General features: G+C 34.1%; 1 protein-coding gene and 1 long non-coding RNA gene across 51 annotated transcripts in view; one reads left to right on the top strand and one right to left on the bottom strand.

Annotated features, from left to right (window-relative positions):
- Positions 1 to 21,285, bottom strand: part of LOC123688812 — a 155,937-nt gene that overhangs the window by 5,767 nt on the left and 128,885 nt on the right. For 49 of the 50 annotated variants that reach the window (XM_045627497.1, XM_045627484.1, XM_045627520.1 and 46 more), the window contains 13 exons: positions 20,641 to 20,745; positions 19,816 to 19,941; positions 18,471 to 18,581; positions 16,275 to 16,382; positions 15,609 to 15,725; positions 14,881 to 14,961; positions 11,908 to 12,024; positions 8,494 to 8,604; positions 6,252 to 6,362; positions 4,438 to 4,560; positions 1,254 to 1,364; positions 1,094 to 1,192; positions 763 to 867 (listed from right to left, as the gene is read on the bottom strand). In XM_045627497.1, the coding sequence (XP_045483453.1) occupies positions 763 to 867; positions 1,094 to 1,192; positions 1,254 to 1,364; positions 4,438 to 4,560; positions 6,252 to 6,362; positions 8,494 to 8,604; positions 11,908 to 12,024; positions 14,881 to 14,961; positions 15,609 to 15,725; positions 16,275 to 16,382; positions 18,471 to 18,581; positions 19,816 to 19,941; positions 20,641 to 20,745 (1,425 nt within the window). The remainder of the gene's footprint in view (positions 1 to 762; positions 868 to 1,093; positions 1,193 to 1,253; positions 1,365 to 4,437; positions 4,561 to 6,251; positions 6,363 to 8,493; positions 8,605 to 11,907; positions 12,025 to 14,880; positions 14,962 to 15,608; positions 15,726 to 16,274; positions 16,383 to 18,470; positions 18,582 to 19,815; positions 19,942 to 20,640; positions 20,746 to 21,285) is intronic. The other variant, XM_045627530.1, reaches the window with a different exon arrangement.
- On the top strand, positions 14,597 to 19,410 carry LOC123688814. The gene is made up of 3 exons (XR_006750115.1): positions 14,597 to 14,640; positions 19,095 to 19,252; positions 19,345 to 19,410. It is a non-coding gene; the product is annotated as an uncharacterized LOC123688814 (long non-coding RNA).

The following is a 21,285-nucleotide window of genomic DNA, read 5'->3' as shown; positions in this document are numbered from 1 at the left end:
AGTTTCAATAAATAGTGACTTTAGAAAGTAATTTACACATCGGCTGATAAATTGGTTCCAATTTTGAAAGTTACAGTACAATTGAGATGTCAAAATTTTTCATACACTAAATGGATTCTTTGAATTTTATTTCTGTCTTATTTTGATATGGCTCTTCCATTCACTAAGCCACACTATTTAAATTTATCAACCAGTTTTTTCTGTTTTCTTCACCAGTTTAGACACCACAGTTAAAATGACCAATAAGAGTTATTTGATAAGAATTTTGCAAGCAGGTTGGTATCTAGTGTCCATCAGTAATGCAACAATTTTTGAAGAGCCTTTGGTGAAAAGGAATATGCATATTTTAATGATCTTCAATGGGATCTTTCATGGGCGACTCTTAAATGAATAGATATCTCTTTATTGGATTTCCTTAAAATGATAAAGCATTTCTCTATATTTTTACGTTATATAATCTGAATTTTAATTTATGAAATCATGACTGTATGCGTCCCTTCGTAATTATCGTAATTTTGAAAATTAAGGATCTTTCGGATACAAAAATGATGAAAATAATTTAAACTGGTTATTTCTATGATGAACCATAGCAATTTTTAGTGATATTTTTGTAACCAGAAATAAAGCCGCGACTAAACGTTCATGGTCTACTTCGATGTCAATAATTCCTGAATGGACTGTATATAACTTTATCATCATACGAAGGTATACGTTTACTAAATGAATTCTGTTCTTCATAATGAAATTGGACCATCAACTTACTGGATTGTGCGGCATTGTTTTTAAGAATATGTTCATAGTTCCTTCTGATCCCACATAATAGTACTGAGGCGGACAAAGAGGAACTTCTAAATTTCGTCGTGAACTCTGAAAGGAATATTTCGTTATATTGAAGAAAATATGCATTTTTCTCAAAATCGACTGAATTCATATTTTATTGAATTGAAATTTTTTCAGCGTGATTGGGTTATTAATTGAATAACTTTGCAATATCTCACGAAAACCGGAGATTATAGCATTTTGGTGATGATAAAACAATGGTTGTTGTTGGTTCAGTAATGTGTTTTGAAAAAATCGAATTTTATACACTTACACTAGCCTGTGGAACTTCGATTAAAATGTGAACTAAACTGTTTTCGGTTTCCTCCGTATCAAAAACACTAAAATGATGATACAATGGTTCTTCAGCAGCCTAGAAAAAAAGTCGATCAAAATACCTTCCGAATGATTTGCAAATGAAGTTGTAAACTTACTCCACCATGCTGCACTTGGGATTGTGATTGTGTCATCTGACTTTCAATGGGTCCAGTTTGATATTCCAACTGATGAGTTTGTGGTTGAGATATCATCGGTTCCTCAGCGCCCTATAAGAATATAATGACAGTTTCAAATACGTTAATTTAATGTGGACATAAATCAAAACAAAAATGAAAGCAAGCCAGAAATTCGAAACCATAATTGTAATATGTCATCATCAACCATAATTGTATATCATTTTGAACTTATTTACAGAACATTATTTGGTTCTGTAGTTCTGCATATAGTCATATACTAACTGACAAAGAAACTGCAACACCCAGAAGGAGCTGTTTAAATTTTAAATATTTTCTGGTAAAACATAGATAGTATAGCAAGGAGAAAATGATTGAATTTCGAAAAAAAATTCGTGAAGGTTTTTTCATGTGAACAATTAAAAAACTTAAATATTGTAGTCGTTTTTCGCAGTTTTTCAAATTTCACAGCAAACCAGCTGTTCGAGGAGATCCAAAGTCGATGTTCAGTTGTTGTTAAAATGCCTAGAGCACGTGTACGCGGAATTTATCGCAAGCTAAGTAAATTATAAAGAGGTCGAAATATTGGTCTACCAGAGGCGGGGTTGTCATTTCGAGAAATCGCTAACCGTCCAAACAGAAATCCAACTACTGTTATGAGATGTTGTCAAGCGTGGTTCGATAATGTTCAAAATCGAAGAAGAGTACGCACCGGATGTCGGAAGGGCACAAGGCATCATGTCGTCTTTTCTGATGAATCTCGATTCTCCTTGGGTGCACATGATGGCCGAAGAAGGGTTGGACGACGTCGGGGAGACAGACGTGAACCTCACTTTGTTGTTGAGCGTCATGTACACCGGACAGTAGGCGTTATGGTATGGGGTGCTATTGCACATGCAAGTAAGGTCATCTTTAGTCTTTATTCGAGGTCACAAGACAGCGCTGCGTTACCTCCAAGAAAAAGTAAAGCCATATGTTCTCCCTTAAGTTAACCGGCTCGAGAATCCAATATTTCAGCAAGATAATGCCCGACCTCCTGTGCTAGAGTTAGTTCAAACTTTTTCGATGCGACCCATATGAATATTTTGCCATGGCCGCCCAGATTCTCCAATCTGTCGCTCATAGAGCAAGTTTGGTACATCATGGTAGAAGGCTTGAAAATTTACCCCAGCCTCCAAGGACTTTGACGGTTCTAAGACATGAAGCTCTCAAGAAGAAATAGACCATCTTATTGCATCAATGCCGAGATATGTTGGGGAGTGTATAGAGAATCGCGGTGGACAAACCCATTATTAACAAATTCATTGGAAAATATTGTAAACCCTTCGTTTTTCCTCTAAATTTAATCCATTACCCCTTGCCATACTATCTATATTTCACTAAAAAAAATCAAAATTTGAACAGCTCCTCCTGGATGTTACATTTTCAGTTAGTAGATATTCTAGTCTCTTGCGATCTTCAACATGTCTTCATCTTTGTCTTTACATATAACAGAACTTTGTGCACTTATCACGGACCGATGACAATATAGATATTTAATAATTGTGTCCCATATTTCCACAAGGTCATCAAAACTAACGATTTTAGACAGCAAATTTCAAAATTATCAAATGAAGCGATGCCGCGAAATGGCGAAGGAGCCGAGTGTTGTAGAATGTAGATGCATTGTACAGGGTGTCCCAAATTCCATGCTAACTGAAAGCATCTCGAAAGCTATAAGACCCTGAGCTCTTTTTTCGGAATAATAAAATATCAAAAGGTAGATCATAGAAATCTTGATTCGTTCTCGAGTTAAAGGGGATTTCTGAAAAATGATGTATCTTGGTTTCTGTTGGGGATATTCAAAAGATGTAGCATTTCTCAGAAACGCCCTGTAACCCGAGAACAAATCAAGAAAACAGAGCTCGGAGCTCTTATAGCTTTCGAGATGCTTTCAGTGAGCATGGAATTTGGTATACCCTGTACAGAACAGAACTGTTCAAACTCAATATCTTTTTATAGGATCTCTGAAAATACATCAGTTTTCGAGCTCTGTTTTCGAGAAACGGCTTTCTTATAACAAGAATATCGACATTTCATTTTGATTACATCCACCAAAAATATCAACTTTCATATCCATGATTTGATTCCAAAAGATCCTCTATCCAGCTTAGCTCACTGAAAGTTAAATGTTCTTGATCCCAAATTTCAATTGCCTCAAAAATGACTCAACTTAGCATAAATACTCGAAATATATGGATCAAATCGCAACATGTCAATAAATACGCGTTCTATCAACTTTAATCTCTATCATCGATTCTAAGATGGCATTGGAGAGCCGAAGAAAACTTAATGAAATAGGTAAGATAACAGGGTCTTTTAATCTTTGTTCCCGGCCAATCGAGAATTAGAGGGAATGAAGAGGCCAACACATTTGCCTGAAAAGAAGCACAAACTCCTTTCATCGGCCCGGAACCTTTCTGTGGTGTAGACAAATGCACCTACAAGAAAGAGTTTCAGGAAAGGAGGTAACCGAAAGAGAAAAACTCTGGAGGAATCTTCCTGGTTTGGATCACTCCAAAAAGTTTCTTCGAAACTTTGACTCAAAGAAGTATCTGGTTCTTAGTAGGCATATGCTGCACCTCCTCACTGGATTCCTCACAGGGCATTGTCGCCTTAGGAAACACCTCATGAAAATGGGTCTGACAGAAAATAACGAGTGCAGATTCTGTGGGGGGGACGAAGAAATTCAGGATCACCTGGTGACGGAATGCTTCGCCATCGCTAGCCAACGCAAAACCTGCCTTGGGTTGGACAAGAAACTTATAGAAGTGAGGAATTAACCTTCTTGAAGTCATCCCAGATATTGGAGTTCATCAGAACTCTGGAACTGGAAGGCGAGCTGTTGATCACTTCATGGAGATAATAGCTCTGATGGGGGGCACAATAGACCATTAGGTCGCAGTGAAACGAAAACTCCTTAATTAAATCTAAATCTAACATTAATCTAACCATAATTACATAAAATAACTCAGTAATTTCAGTAATTAATCGTGATTAAATTTCGACATTAGCTGCCAGAAACATTCAATTTTTATAAGTTCTAACAATCATGACATTATATAATAAAATGAATCGAAGAGAAACAAAAAATCGAGTTGAAATCTGCGAAATACCATTCACTTACCGGGATTGGTTGCGTTTGACTGAGAGATGGTGTTATCTGACTTGCTCCTAATCCAGAAATATGAGATTGTGGTTGTTGGAGATGGAGACGTCGATACAATTGATATCCCTCTTCTTCAGAAGCCTTAAACAAGTTCAATCGAAATAATTTTCATTCGAAATATAACAGATATATATATATATATATATATATATATATATATATATATATATACTACGCAATAATTGAAAAAAAAACATTTCAATATACAGGGTGTCCCGGGAAGAATGCGACAAACGAATACCATGAATTAGTCATCATGGAGGGCCCATATCAAAAGGTTTCAATCGCCTGAGTGCCTTCGATTGGGATATACAGGATAATGTTCATCTCATTAGTAATTTTACTGTTCGATAACTCTTTAACTAATCGACCGAATTATCTCAAATTTTGAAGTTTTGTCACCCTTTCCTATCGCCTTCCTTCAATATTTCTGAATTCGAGTAAATCAGTTCCGGACTAGGAAAATTTTAGACTTTTCCTATTTTCGTGACTATTGGATCACCCTGTACGTGAACATTATGATTTTTTTCCATCTTCGGAACCACAAACAATTAATTCATTATGAAAATTCCAAATCTCTGCTTGGCACGGTCATACAGCGTGATCAATGAACATTCTCTTATGAGTGGAATTTTTTTAATTCAATAACTCTTCAAGAAATCCACCGAATAATTTCAATTTTTCAAGTTTTGTCGACCTTTACTATCGCCTTCCTTCAATATTTCTGAAATCGAGTAAATCAGATCCGGACTAGGAGAATTTAAGATCTTTTTTATTTTTTTGAATATTGAATATCCCTGAATGTTGATATTATGATTTTTTTCCGTTTTCCTAACCACAAAGAATTAATTCATAATAAAAATTTTGAATCTCTGCTTGGCGCCATCATTCAGGGTGATCAATAAACATTTCTTTATGAAGGAAATTTCATAGTTCAAAATATCTTGAATTTATCGGTGAAATTATTTCGAAAATTGAAGTTGTTTCACCCTTCACGAATGTCTCACCTGAATTCTCCTCAAATTATTTAAGAGAACTTTCATTCAACAAACTGGATAAAGAATAAAACAAAAACAACAAATATATTGAAAATATTTGATCTTTAAAACAATGAATCAAAAATAAAATATTTTCAGTTCAGCAGATATTGTTCAAAATGATATTCCTCCATTTTAATACATTTTTGAGCACGTTGATATGATATAGTTGTTTCACAGATTTCGCTTCTTATTCGGTTGAATCGGTTGTACTTCATGAGGGAATGTTTATTGGTCACCCTGTATGACGGTAGCAAGCATTTTTGAGTTTTAGAATGTTGATTATGAATTAATTCGTTGTGATATTGACGTACAGAGTGATCCAATATTCACGAAAATAGAAAAAGTCTAAAATTGTGTTAGTCCGGATCTGATTTATTCGATTTCAGAAATATTGGAGGAAGGCGATATTATTCGGTCGATTAGTTAAAAAGTTATTGAAGTATAAAATTTCACCCATAAGATGAACATCACCCTGTATATCCCCAACGAAGGCACTCAGGCGATTGAAACATCTTGATACGGGTCCTTCATGATGACCTTAATTTATGGTATTCATTTGTCGCATTCTTCCCGGGACACCCTGTATTCGACTGGTTATACATCGGAATCAAGTTATCAATGGTAAATGATGCAGTACATAATTAGAACAAGAATGAGTTTCAAAAATTATGGACATTTCATGAAAGGATATCTATTCCTCAGAAGATTTCATAACTGAAATTATCAACTCACCGTATCCCTTGGTTGTGAGAGCAACCGTTCCAACAAGCTAACTGGTTCAGCTTGACCAGGTACAGGTTGATGAAGATGATCATATTTTGAAGTTGATGACCCTCCTGAAGGCTAAATAAAGTTCAATTGATAATAAAACTTTCGATGTACGAATGAACAAAAACAAGAAATATAATAAAATAAATTAAACCAGCCATCTATTGATTTAGGAACCTCCATCCTTTGTCTTTCCTTAATGTATATCAATGAGATTACGCTCCACAACATTATTCTCGACAAATGAGAGATTATCTCAATGAAATATTGCTTTAGAGCTGGATAGGTAACAGAGGACCAAAATGGTCACTTAGATCTCTCGAAACACCTTGTTATAGGTGAACACGGAAAAGTTTTCGGCCAATAAAAGGCATTCTTGTTTCCTTTCAACCAAGTATATTGGCCTTTATCATAGAATGCCTTGCCTATTCAAGTCAAGGCAAAAAATTCTTTGCAACTGGTTTTCCAATATGAATGATACATTTTACAACAATCATAATGGCTACCCTGTGTATTCTATTTTTTTTTTCATTTCTTAACTCATTTGGATTCAGTAGGTTATACCATTTAATTATGGATAGATACACCTTTGGAAAACGTTTATAAATTGTTGAATTATTTTATAGCAATCAGTCGACTCACTATTCGCCATATTGTGGACAAATTTGAAAGAGAATTTTCTTTACATAAATACCAGAATATTGATTTCAAAGCAGCTAGTAAAATTTGAAATTATCTGTTCCACGTCATTCTCTAGAATGAATAATATAAAATCTTTCTCTAATAACATGGAGATTTCCAGGTAAAGATTTGAGTTTACGTCCTTAAAAAATTCAACTGGTTCAAAAACTAAAGACCTCATATTATTAAAAACCTTGTTTATTCTCTGATTTTGCTATTGAACAACTTGGAAATGATGAAAAATTTCATCGAGGAAAAGCTCATTTTTGGTGTGGTTAGGTAAGTTTAACGAACAGAATAGCAAAATTTGAATTGATGAAAATCCACACGAAAATGTTGAGATTTAAAGAGAATTAACTTTCAAAATTGTCCACCATACGATCCTTACGACGAAAAATGAATCTATTATGAATGATGTCGTCCATGAATTCTTTTCACATTTCTTTCTATTGCTTAGCGAAATTGAATATGAGGTGCTTTGTTACTCCTCACAAGTAATAACACTCAAACTACTGAAACTATGAGTGCAGTAGAAAACTCAATATTTTAATATCAATATTAGGTTTATTGATGAACATTATTATTATTTTTACCATCATTTATAGTTTTTTCGAATATTGTGCGCCTTCATCCTGTATTGATGTAACAAATCCCTAATGTTTGGCAATTTCAGAAATTAAGGGCCAAAACTAATGTTTTCATGAATATTATATGTACAGGGTGGGCAAATAAGCGAGGTAAGCGGCTATATCTCAGGATCCACTCTTCGTAGAGACTAAAATTTTCATCACTAAAGTGTACATACACGAAATAGCTACCGTCGAGTAGAAAAATGAATTTTACTCGAAAATGTTTCATATGAAGTTGAAGAAAAAATATAATGACTGTAATCCTTAAAAAATTCTCTATCTTTTTAAATTGTCACTTTCGATTTTACGACATCAAATAAGGGTAGGTGAAAGGGAGAAATCTGACTGATTGAAATGCCTGTAACTTCAGTTTGGGTCGACATTTTTGAGCAAATAAGATCTCGTCTGAAAGAAAATATCTTGTTGATTGAGGGCAAAATATACTCATGATGAATTTGTTTTTGCTGCTTTCGATAGGGGGCGCTAAGTCAGAAGTTCATTGTTTTGTTCATTTTACTCCGAAATTTCAAATGCAATGATAGGATTTTCCTGACAGAAACAGAAGTTCCATCAATTTTGTATGAAAAAACCTGTTTGCAAAAGCGATAGTTTCAGGCGTTCTAAAGTTATGGCCGAAAGAAGATATACTTCAACTGATGCACTGCGAAAAACCAAATTGTGTCTTTAAGTTCTGACAGAAACAGAAATCCCATCAAATTTGTATGAAAAAAACAGAAGGTCGCAAAGCGATAGCTTCAGGCGTTCTGGAGTTATCGCCGAAAAAAGATATTCTTCAATTGATGCACTCAAAAACTAAATTGTCTTCTTTCGGCCATAATGACAGACAAAGTGTTTTCTATTACTATATTCAAAGATATTTTAGTTCAAAAACTCACTGGGATTTCTTCTCTCTCCAATCGTGACTGTCTTCTTTGTCCTTCGCTTGGTCCACTAGATCCTTGAGATCGATGTGAAAAGGGGTTAAATCTTTTCAACTTTCCTGTAATCTAAACCAAATATTCGAAATTAGAATAATCCGACTGGAATTGAAACAGATAAATAATTCTGTTGCATTGAAAAAGAAAGTCGATATTGAATATCGGGTGTCCCAAGGTGAGTGGCCTATTAGATTATTATGGAAACTATTGATGGTAAAAATTTCAAATTTTGTGGATAGATATTTGGCCATGTTAGGTACATTTTTAAAATAATTTCACATTTCAAGTATTGCCGGATGTACCACAATTTGGCAACAACTTTGTTATTTTGAATAGGACATCCGGTATTTCTATTTTTTTTATGATACTCCATAAAATATTAAATCTATTCACTCTTACTTTTCCATCCCTATCTTCAACGGTTTTTGAGTTATTAATTATTTTTCGAAATTTTTGATCAAATTGGCGTATTACGAAAATGACTCTAGTTCGTTCAATATTTGAGATTTAAGTCAGAAATTTTGCAAGTCGTTAGATATTGATCTGATCTGTGTCACTTCTCTTGAATTATGGTTGTCAATAATACAGGACGGACCAAAAAAAATCATCATTTGCCAAGTTACAAAATTGTAAAAAAGTCTATTATTTCAAATTAGACACCTAGTATATTTTTCAATTTTTGGAATCAGTACAACACACTCTACAATTTTTCTATTCACGTCCCTATACCTATCTCAACTGGATTCCGAGTTATATGCGTTTATTAGATTTCACATTGATTCAATAAGTGTTAATATCTTTTGTATTGTTATGTTCTCTATGTGGTTCATAGATCGATATATCAATGAATCAGTTCAATCCATAAATGTCAAAATAAACAATAATTGCCTAACAGGTGTTTTGTTCCGAGGTTTTTCTATAAATAATGGCTCAAGAAAGATATACACATATAACGCATATAACTCGGAATCCAGTTGAGATAGGTATAGGGACGTGAATAGAAAAATTGTAGAGTGTGTTGTACTGATTCCAAAAATTGAAAAATATACTAGGTGTCTAATTTGAAATAATAGACTTTTTTACAATTTTGTAACTTGGCAAATGATGATTTTTTTTGGTCCGTCCTGTATTATTGACAACCATAATTCAAGAGCAGTGACACAGATCAGATCAATATCTAACGACTTGCAAAATTTCTGACTTAAATCTCAAATATTGAACGAACTAGAGTCATTTTCGTAATACGCCAATTTGATCAAAAATTTCGAAAAATAATTAATAACTCAAAAACCGTTGAAGATAGGGATGGACAAGTAAGAGTGAATAGATTCAATATTTTATGGAGTATCATAAAAAAAATAGAAATACCGGATGTCCTATTCAAAATAACAAAGTTGTTGCCAAATTGTCGTACATCCGGCAACACTGGAAATGTGAAATTATTTTAAAAATGTACCTTACATGGCCAAATATCTATCCACAAAATTTGAAATCTTTACCATCAATAGTTTCCATAATAATCTAATAGGCCACTCACCTTGGGACACCCGATATACCGGGTGATTTTTGAGTTTGATCAGTCGAAAATCTCGAAAAGTTAATTTCTTACGAAAAGATGTTTGGGATGAAATGTCAATGATTTAGAGGGGGAATTCCACTTATGCCAAAAGCTTTTGCGTTTTATTTCCCGTTTTGGGTGGTCATTTTTGAAATTTCGAATAGGAACTGTTTTTTTTGCAGACTATTTCAGGTATTGGTTGTTTTGGGCGATTTTCACCAATTGCATTCCACTCAGATGGCGCTTTCTTCGACTCATGAGAGTAGTGATTAAACCATGTTTCTTGCGCTGTCACATATCGATGCGAAAAAATCCAGTTCATTTCGCTCAAGAGTGAACACAACTACATGACATTCTCGTGATCTATCAATATCACGATTGAATGATATGTATAAGTTAGGAATATTACAATAATTCCATCTTTGGTCGAAGGGAAGTAACGGGTGTTTTTTTTCGAGGTATATAACTTTAAGTTGGCATTACTGTTCAAGATTGCGATCGAATTAACAGTTGTCAAGTGACTTATTCTCAGTTTGGTTTGGCAATTCATCATGAATAGACTCACGACAGAACAACAATTGCAAATAGTGCAATTTCATTTCGAAAATAATGGTTCTGTGCGGAGTACGTATCGCGCACTACGTCCTTTTTATTTTGTTTAGCGATGAAGCGCACTTCTGGTTGAATGGCTACGTCAACAAATAAAACTGCTGCATTTGGAGTGAAGCTAATCCTCAAGTGTATGTCAAAACACCGTTACATCCAGAAAAACTGACTGTTTGGTGCGCTTTATGGGCTGGTGAAATCATTGGTCCGTACTTCTTCAAAAACGATGAACGTTACAGTCAATGGTGATCGGTATAGAGCCATGATTACTAACTTTTTCATTCCTGAAGTGAACAACCATGATGTCCAGGAGCTGTGGTTCCAACAAGACGGCGCAACATGTCACACAGCTCGTGCCACAATCGATTTATTGAAAGACACGTTTGTTGACCGCCTAATTTCACGTTTTGGACCTGTGAATTGGCCTCCAAGATCTTGTGATTTAACACCGCTAGACTAATTTCTGTGGGGCTATGTAAAGTCATTGGTCTATGCGGATAAGCCACAAACCCTTGACCATTTGGAAGACAACATTCGCCGTGTTATTGCCGATATACGGCCACAAATGTTGGAAAAAGTCATCGAAAATTGGACATCCAGATTGGACTACATCCGAGCTAGCCGTGGCGGTCATATGCCAGAAATCATATTTTAAATCTAATGTCACAAGATAATCTTGCGGATAAATAAAATTCATGTCAATCGAATAATCCATCGTTGTTTTATTGCTATTTAAAGTTCTATAGCTCTAAAAAAAACACCCTTTACTTTTCGAGTTTTTTGGTAAATTTTCACGAAATTAGAATTATGCTTTTTTGGCAATGAGATTTTCGTAGGATTTTTTTTTACGAATATTCCTGAAACACGTAAGTGCTCTCTGTAAGAATACGACAAACAATTCTTTTGCGAAAACCGAAAAGTTACCAAAATTATAGTTTATTTATCATTCGCAAATTACCACGTGGTGGTATTACAAGTATTTTCACTCCTCAAATGAGGGATGAATCAACCATATTATTTTCTCAAGTGGATAAAATAGGTATGTATTTCTATCAAAATGTTGCGATGTTCCATGTTCCCTATTCTTCCAACAAATCAAACCAAATGATAAAACAGTAAAATTTCACATGATTTTCATATTTCACTTCAAATTTTTAATGCACTAATTAGACCACTTTTTAATTCATTTTGAAATTATCTGTACTTACTGGATTGTGTAGTTTGGTTGTAGATTCTGTACCTTGATATTCGCTTGTTCCAGATGATGATTGAGATGATTGAACTTGATGGAGATCAGGTTGAGGTATTGCCGAGTGTTCAGTTGACTAAAAAAGTATGAATGAATAAAAACAGAGTGAAAGGATTTACTCCATAAATATCAAAGAGTGTAATAGTGTCAAGAATCAGAAGCGACTACTAAGGTCACTAAATGATTGACTATCCTGTTCGGATAATGAGCTCTCAAAATCAGATAATAGATATTTTTTTTACTAGACAGCAAAGTAGTAGATTGACTGCCACGGCTGATAGTTCAGAGTCGAGCGTAGTGAGACTAGGAATTCAGCTGAGGCAAGGGAAGGCTACCGAGTTGAACATATAATTTTTTTTCCGATTATTGAACTGAATATACTCTTCCATGTGTCAATCGATATATGATTATGTAGATCAAGAAAATGCTTGAAGTTGGGCGATTAAAACATTTTTTCAGAAATTATTGGTTATTAACTTAAATTTTGAAAAAAAAATTAGATAATTTTTCTCGAGGCTACTTTCTCTTCTGGACTCCAGATACGGAGTTGACACTTCGTCACGTTTTAGATCATAACTCGATAATCGAAAAACGTTTTTATTTGAAGGGTCTGTGACTGATATTTCAAGATATATAACGATTCTCGTGAAAAAATTCAATTTTTACCGATATTTCCAAAATTTCAAGTTTAGTTTCCAATTAATAATTATTTATGTAGGATATTGTATGTGCAAATTATTACAATTCCCACAATCTATCTATGTTTCCTGTATCGATAAATAAAACCAAAATTTGATACAAATTGCAGTGGTTGGTTGCTATGGAAATGTATATGTCAATAAAAATTATAGTTTGACAACTTATGAAGTGTTTTATTCCATCTAAGATGCATAGAATACCTGGTGTGTCTACTTATACCTGTAAAACTTTCAGACAAAACGGGAGATTTTTCGGATTTATACCTACTTGATTTCGAGGGATCGCGGGCTTTTCAGATGGCGCATACATCGTTTACATTTGACATTTCTCTCAATTCTCGACTCTTGTGAACCAAGGGCGTAGATATTTTTTTTCTTGGGGAGGGATAATCGAAAAAAAAAATTTTGACGAATATTTCCCTCCTGTCAAAAATTCTATGTATCTGGAGAACAATTATCGAAAATTACAGCGATAATTGCATTGTAGGAAGCGAAACTGCACTGCGATAATTGTTCTGTTCATAGATGCATAGTTTCTATGCATCTTACACAGTTCGAATCTGTGGCAATTCCATTCTAAATCAGTTTGACAGGTAATGTAACAGTTTATTCGGGAAATATTCCCCCGAATTACACTCGTGCATCAAAATTACCGGATAATTTCGCATTCCAGCGTGTTTTCTTTGAAAAACTGCATTCGGCCATTTTCATTTTTGGAGAAAGAGCCCTCCACCTTCGGTGTCGGGCTCTTTCTCCAAAAATGAAAATGAACTCATGCAGTTTTTATGACAACACGCTGTCATGCAAAATTATCGGTAATTTTGATGCACTTGTGCAATTACTTACGACAACTTTTATCCATATCTGTAATGTTAGAAAAAGAAGTTTGATAATGAAGTTTGAACCAAATTACTCGAAATAATTTTTGTTGTTACTAATTCCGTTGTTCTTACCTTGTTCTCAAATAAGAGTTACGAAGGAAAATGAGAAATTGCTTGGATAATTTTGAGAAAAAAAAGTTTCATGAATATGAGCCCACAAAGGCTTTGCTTTCAATATACAGGTTGTTTCTAGTGTGTCGTAGAGTTTATCAAATAATTATTAATCTTCGCTACAGATTAGGTAAATAAATATCAAAACTTATAATTAATGCATTCATTAGAGCTTACTAGCTGGATCTTTATAATAATTTGGATTTTCCTGAGGATTACTAGAGATTTTTCTCGAAATCGATAGCAGATACGACAAAACTATAACAAACCAAAAAGTGTAGTACTGGACCAGAGTTTTTTTTTCTACATTTTTCTAAACTAACAGCCATTCACCAAAATATAGTTTTGGAGGAAGGAAGCAGGCATCCTTCCAGAAAATATATCACCCTGTAGATTTGCATTCAAAATTAGCATATCACATAGTGAAAACTTTAAACTGGAATATCTATGGCCAATTCATATTAAATATCTTGTGAAGGGAAGGTTATACGAGAAAATAACTTGAACATCAACACATGTATCTCAAAACAAAATGTTTGGGGACTCATGTTATAGGACTTTTTTTCTTAGAATGATCCGGAAATCTGTCATTTTCATTTGTATCTCCAATTTAGGAGCACCGTGTAATTACCCCCAGTATCCCCCTATTTCTACGCTCTTGTCGTGAACTTTGAGTATAGAACAATAATATTTTATATTCTATGGTCTGTCATTATATTCCATTCATTTGAGTAAAAATTCGATATGAACTGAATTGTAATTTATTGTGAATGTTTGCAGTGTCTAAAATCAGTATTTCCTTTTTAAACGGCACCAGGCAGATGCGGGAATTCGAAAAATTTTAAAGAGCGCCACCTTACAGCACTCTGGTGAAGCACACCACCAAAGCAACAGGTGGGTCTCTCAAAAAGTCTGAAACAAAATCGAATCAGTAAACACACCAGGTATTCTATGCATCTTAATTCCATCCCATTAAGAATAATCATTTTGCTGCCTAGGCAGGTAAGTCCTTACATTGCTGCCTAAGCAGAAAAGGTGATTCTTTGCTGATTGATATGAGTCTGCAAAAAAATATTTACTGTCAATCGAACAAAAAATATGATTCATAATATCATCCATACAACTGAAATATAAAAATGCACTTTGAACAAAACCTTTTGCACTTGTAAAAACGGACAAAAAAAATCTCATAATGTGAATGATTGTTTTTTATGAATATTTTAGTTGAAAATGCTAACTCACCCAAGTCCCAAGTATTTCGTATAAGGCCTCATCTGCATTGGATGTCATTACCGGTAGGAAAGATTCCATTCCTTCTGGTCCCTAAATAAACAATAATTGATATATTCATGCTGTTTTTTGAAGGAAAACAACCATTTTTGATTAACAATCATAACAAATAGTCAAAATGAAAACATATTTCAATGAAACATAATCTAAATTAAAATATAGAATTGGTAAAGGTATAGATTTATAGATATTTCAGCTTTCTAGAATTTCAAGTAGGTACCGAAGTGATGAATGTTCAATTGCAGCTATGTTTTGCACATAAAAGAAGTGCTTTCATCAATTTCTCGAAAACCGAGACTATAGGAAAATAGAAGTTAAAATCTTAAAAAATCAAGAGGCTACCGCAAATCGAAAAGAGAAATAATATGCAGAGTGTTCTATTTAAAATATTGAAATTGTTAGTACTATGAGCGGTAACACTTCAGCGTTGACAATATTTCATATAAATAGAGCAGTGGCTCCAACCCAAGACCGAATTTTCAAGAAAATCCTACCTTCCGTTTTCCAGGGTTCCAGAGACTGACCACCCTGTATACAAGTTTGTGTGTAGTAACCACAATCCACCCTGTATCACAAACAAAAACTCCTACTATGCTATCATTTTAAACTTCGCATAAACATGAACATGGATCCCTTCATGATTTCATTATGATATTTAAATGAACACATTATTAACTTACTGTAGTTTGTTGGATCTGTGGTGGCAATTGCATACTCTGATTTTCACTCAATGCACCTGATTGATATTTGGATGATTGAGGATATGTTTGTGTCCCCAGTGGCACTCCTGCTGGGTTCTAAAAGGTATAGAAGAAATAGATTAAAACCATATCAGGTATTGATACGAAATACAGAATGATATATTAAGTTGCCTGCTAATAACATTTTTTTTTATTATTCACTATATATCAAGTGATACAATAACTGACAACTGTAGCAATCGTAGGGCATGCTATTATTGTTGGTGGGTCTTTGACATGTACATATATTTCAACCGAAGATTCCTGAGTTCAAAAGAACCAACGGATAAGGCACACCAAGGAGAAGAAGATCATAGATTGAAGAAATTCAAACACCCCGCTAACCAATCAATGATTGTTGGTGACTTTAAATATAAGTACTCTTTGAGATTGATTTGCAAAAATCTAAGATTCACGTGAATCAATTTTTCTCCAGATAGTCATTTTCAAGGTATTTCATGAACATTCTGTATACAAGTTACATTTGATATGACTTATCTCATCCAAGAGTGTTGATGATACAGAATATGTTTTCTGTTGAAGATTTATGATCACCAGTCATGTTGTTAACAGTGATGATGAAAATAAAACACATTATCAACTTACTGTTTGGATTTGTGGTAGCAGTTGAATACTCTGATTTGCACTTAATGCAACTGACTGATATTGGGATGACTGAGGATTAGTTTCTGACCTTAGTGGAACTCCTGGGTTCTAAAAAAATCAGAGGGAATCATACATTATTTGGATCAGATCAAAAGCATAACAGATATTGATGAAAATACAGATTTTTTAACATGCACATTATAGCTATTATTACAACTAGGGAAATATGAATAGTATATTTCCCGAGGTTGTCAAAGTTACATCCCGAGGGCGGAGCCCGAGGGATGTATAGACAACCGAGGGAAATGTATTCATATTTCCCGTGGTGTAATCAATAGTTTTTTTCTGATTGAAACAATCTGATAAGGAAAAATTATTATTAGATTGTATATTTTTGTAATAATTAAATTTTTAACGTTGCTATGGGCCATGTTTCTGAGAATCTTGGTTGACTGGTTTCATTTTGACGTCTTGTCAAAAATAAAATTAATGAAAAAATGTCGAACTACGTCGAAACTCAAGCGGCAAAGGCCCGTGAATCTTTGGTTCCAGCCAAATCTCAAGCTGCCTACAGTAAAGAGTACGAATGCTTTCAGGAGTGGAAAAGAAAAAAATTGGTGGACGGTGTGAGCGATAGTATTTTGTTAGCATATTTCCAAGATTTGGTATGTTGCTCTGATTCTTGTTATTCTTGATGTATGATTAATTCATTCGATCCCCAGTCCCAGAAATATTCTCCAAACACGTTATGGCCGAAACTATCGATGTTAAGATCAATGCTACATTTGAAGGAAAAAACTGATGTCAAATTATTCGATGAAGTCGAAGCATTTGTTAAGAACAAAAATAAAGGATACGTTCCTAAAAAATCATCAGTGTTGTCCCGGGAGCAGCTCAAGACATTCTTGAGTGAAGCTCCTAATGACGTTTTTTTGATGTATAAGGTAAAAGTTTCATTTTGATTTCCTCTGTTGATAAGATTTTTACATTCATAATTTTGAAGGTTGTTTTAATAATGGAAATCTTTGGCGCCTGCAGAACACGAGAGTTGGTGAATATGCTATCTTCAGATATCGAAGATCGTGGTTCGGTAATCATAATCAAAGTCTCAAAGACTAAGAATGATATAAACAGAATATTCACTATAATTGATGAAGAAGATCTGGGTGCTGCTCGTTTGGTGAGGGAGTATTCAGCGTTGCGCCCGCAAGGCGTTCTTAGGTTCTTCGTAGCTTATAGGAATAAGAAGTGTACTCTTCAGCCTGTCGGCAAAAATACCTTCGGAAAAATTCCGAGTAAGGTTGCTGAATGGTTGGGTTTAGATAATCCGAAAACCTATACAGGTCATTGTGGAAGACGAACATCCGCGACATTGGTTGCCGATGCGGGAGCCTCAATGACAACACTCAAGAGACATGGTGGTTGGAAAAGTTCGTCTGTTGCAGAAGGCTATCTGGCGGACAGTATGCTGCACAAAAATAAGGTAGCGAAGATGATAGCAGGTGTGGAGGGTGAGCCATCTGCAGCATCACAATCTTTGAAGACCGTTTTGGGAGAATCGTCCGAGACTGCTGCTGCAAGGAATGTTCTCAAGAAAACTGTAGTCTCGTCGTCGAATAATTATGAACAAGATATTTCTTCTTCCTTTGTATCTGGTGGAAATACTTTTAGTGGAAATTTCAACAATTGCAGTTTCCATTTTGTTACTAAATAAAGAAATAGTTTCATATTTCCCTAGGGAAATATGAACTGACGTTTCATATTTCCCTTGGGAAATATGAGTGTGTTATGACACATGGTAACTAAGGCGATATAGCTCAATATTGGTTCGATCAGAAAAAAACAATATATTCACTCTATACAACATAATATTACTCTACATATCAAATGCAGCATTTGCAGAACGCAGAAAATTAAATTATTGTTGGTATATACCTTAGGTGCGATATATCAATTTGGAAAATATGAGAGTGAATTGCAACAATACGAGATTTACATGAATCAATAATTTTTTCTCCAGATAGTCATTTTTTAAGTATGTCATATGAACTTTTCTCATACAAGCTACATTTGATATGATTTATTTCATCAAATAGTATTGATGATACCGAATATGTTTCTATTATAGATTTATGATGCCTCATCTGTCAATAGTTAACAGTGATGATGAAAATAAAAGACATATTATTAACTTACTGTTTGTTGGATTTGTGGTAGCAATTGAGTACTTTGATTTTCGCTTAAGGCACCTGATTGATATTGGGATGACTGAGAATAAGTTTGTGCACTCAGTGGCATTCCTGGGTACTGAAAAATATAAAAGGAATCATACATTATTTGGATTAGATTAAAATCATAACAGATATTGATGAAAAATACATATATTTCAACATGCATATCAACAACACTTATTTCCGATATATTTTTCTTTATTATATTTATATACTAAATATCAAGTGTTGCAATAACTGTATAGCAATCCCAGAGCATGAAATTGTTATTGGTGTTACACGTCAGGTAGAAAATATCATCATTACGGAGAATTTGTTTCAATACCTATACCTAAGATCTTTGACCAATCTTCTTCAAATCAAATAGAATATGAGAGGCCTGATAACTAAAAAAGCCCCAATCCGATCTCAATATCTTTCAAGAGGGCTTCCAGACAATTTATTCAAATCTATTGAAATATGTATATCAATACGGTTATTAAAATATGATTTGATAGTTCAATTCGATAATAATTGTGTTATTCGATGATGTGCCACAGAAATTCAACCCAGTTATGATTTCCACGGTATTGAATTTTCTTTATTCTAGTTACCTACTTTTGATCATAGATTGAAGAGATTCCTAAACCCCGCCTACCAATCGATGATTGTTGGTGCACTGCAGTATTATTCATCTATGAGACTGATTTGCAAAAATAAGAGACTCACATGAATCAATCAATTTCTCTCCAGATAGTCGTTTTTAAGGTATGTTATGAATTTTTCTCATACAAGTTACATTCGATATGATCTATTTTATCAAACGGTGTTTACGATACCATATGTATTCTCTATTATAGATTTATTATGTCTCATCTGTCAATTGTTAACAGTGCTTATGAAAATGAGAGGCATCGAAGTTCTAGCAAAAAGGAACCTATGTTTATAATGACAAAAGTCTATTTCACGTTGAGGAATAAACCCATCGGTGAGTAGATACCTAATCAGAAAATTATTATAGGAAGTAGGTTGTCTCATGGAAAGCAAAATAATATTAAGTTAAATGATCATTAAAAAATATTGATGCGTGCAAAAAACTGACTGATATACTCCAATCACGAAAAAAAGGATAATTCATTATAGAATAAAATTCCACATAGAATGAAAATATTATTCCGGAGAGTGTCTTTCATTCCAAGGTCAAATTCATTATTTTATATACACTAACTAGTCCTCTCAAGGGACTTCAATGTTGAAATAATTTTCAAGAGCTTGAATGATAAAATATTTTCATCATCTCCTCAGATATTTATAATGGAATTTTGACTTACTTGGCCTTGACTGTCTACTGATAGATAACGTAATCTGGACAACATACGTATATGTGCCTCGTGTTCTTCTGATTGAATCTGTGTTGAACGGGGATCAGGTTGTGGTTCCAGTGACACTTCTGGAGCCTGGAAAAAATAAAAGGAATCAGGTATCACTTGAATTAGATTCAAACTAAAATAGAAGAGAAACGCAAATATTATTATAATGCAAATATTGCTATAACCGTTTGTGTCAGAAGAAGATGCTGATCATCAGGTGCTTATGAGAAGATGAATTTCTATAAATCTATGTCCTAAACGTCTTTACTTTTCAGCTACAAGATGTTGAGGAATCAAGAGTAGAATGTTTTTCTGTTATTACTGTAGTATTAGGTAGCGTTATGGGCGTCGCGCCATGGTGGGTTTATGGGGGTCGCTGCGTTGCAACAGAGTCACCTCTCCACGATGGTGCGAGAGGGTGTCTTAGGCAGAGATCGCTGGATTGGCTAACTGAAGAGTCCGCCAGTGAACTCGGTAACAAAGTAATCCTTAGAGAGGGGGTGCACCTATGACATTCAGCTCGAAAACGACTAGCAAAATTACTAACAACTTCATAGACATTTTCATGAATCTTGCCATACATCCTATGCGAATAACCGGTAGTTCAATCATGTGAATTTTTCTCTAATTATTCATTCTGTGACGTGTGTAGTGAATGTGGATTGAATATCAACATTTTCCAACATGAAATTACCTAAGGATTCATCCTCTTGAGGATCAGCATTTATTATTATGATTATGAAGTTTTCATAATAGTAGTAATTTCAAATGAAATTATCGACTTACTTGAGTTGGTTGGATTTGAGATAGCAATTGCGTTTCCTGATTTTCTGTGGATTCATATGGTTGAGGTATAGGTGAATTAGATGGTAAGGAAGAACCTTCTGAAGCCTGAAATAAATATAGTAGGATCAAACAACGTTCACATTCAATATAGTGAAAATACATATTATTAATTTCTAGTGAATTTTTTTATGATGTACTACGTCGAAGAAAATTTAGGTGGAATAGACAAATGATATTTCGATCAAAATTTCATTCTATAAATTCGTGTTAGAATTGAAAACCCGCTTTAAATTATAACAACTTAAACAATGGTAGTAGTTATCCATATACATATAAGAGTTGATTTGATAATTACCTACTTGAAATTGATTGAAATTACCACATTCAGCAGCGGGCTACTCAAAATTTTTGACAAATCATAGCACCCCTTCGAATTTATGTATCTATTTCACACTATGGTTGAATGAACTAATTTTTTATTTCCTTATTAATTTGTTTATTTCGAGAAATGATGAAGTATCAAATAGTTTCGTTCTGAAGTATGGTTGTGGTTGATTTTCAAACTCCTTTGTAATCAAAAATCGCAATAGGAAAACTTTTGAGAACCTATGATAACAGGCCAATTGAAAAGTCCCCGGTCTACTA

The sequence above is a fragment of the Harmonia axyridis genome, chromosome 1 (assembly GCF_914767665.1).
Source record: "Harmonia axyridis chromosome 1, icHarAxyr1.1, whole genome shotgun sequence".
NCBI lineage: Eukaryota > Metazoa > Arthropoda > Insecta > Coleoptera > Coccinellidae > Harmonia > Harmonia axyridis.
Note: the sequence above shows the minus strand (reverse complement) of the source record. Positions and strands in the feature narration are given on the sequence as shown.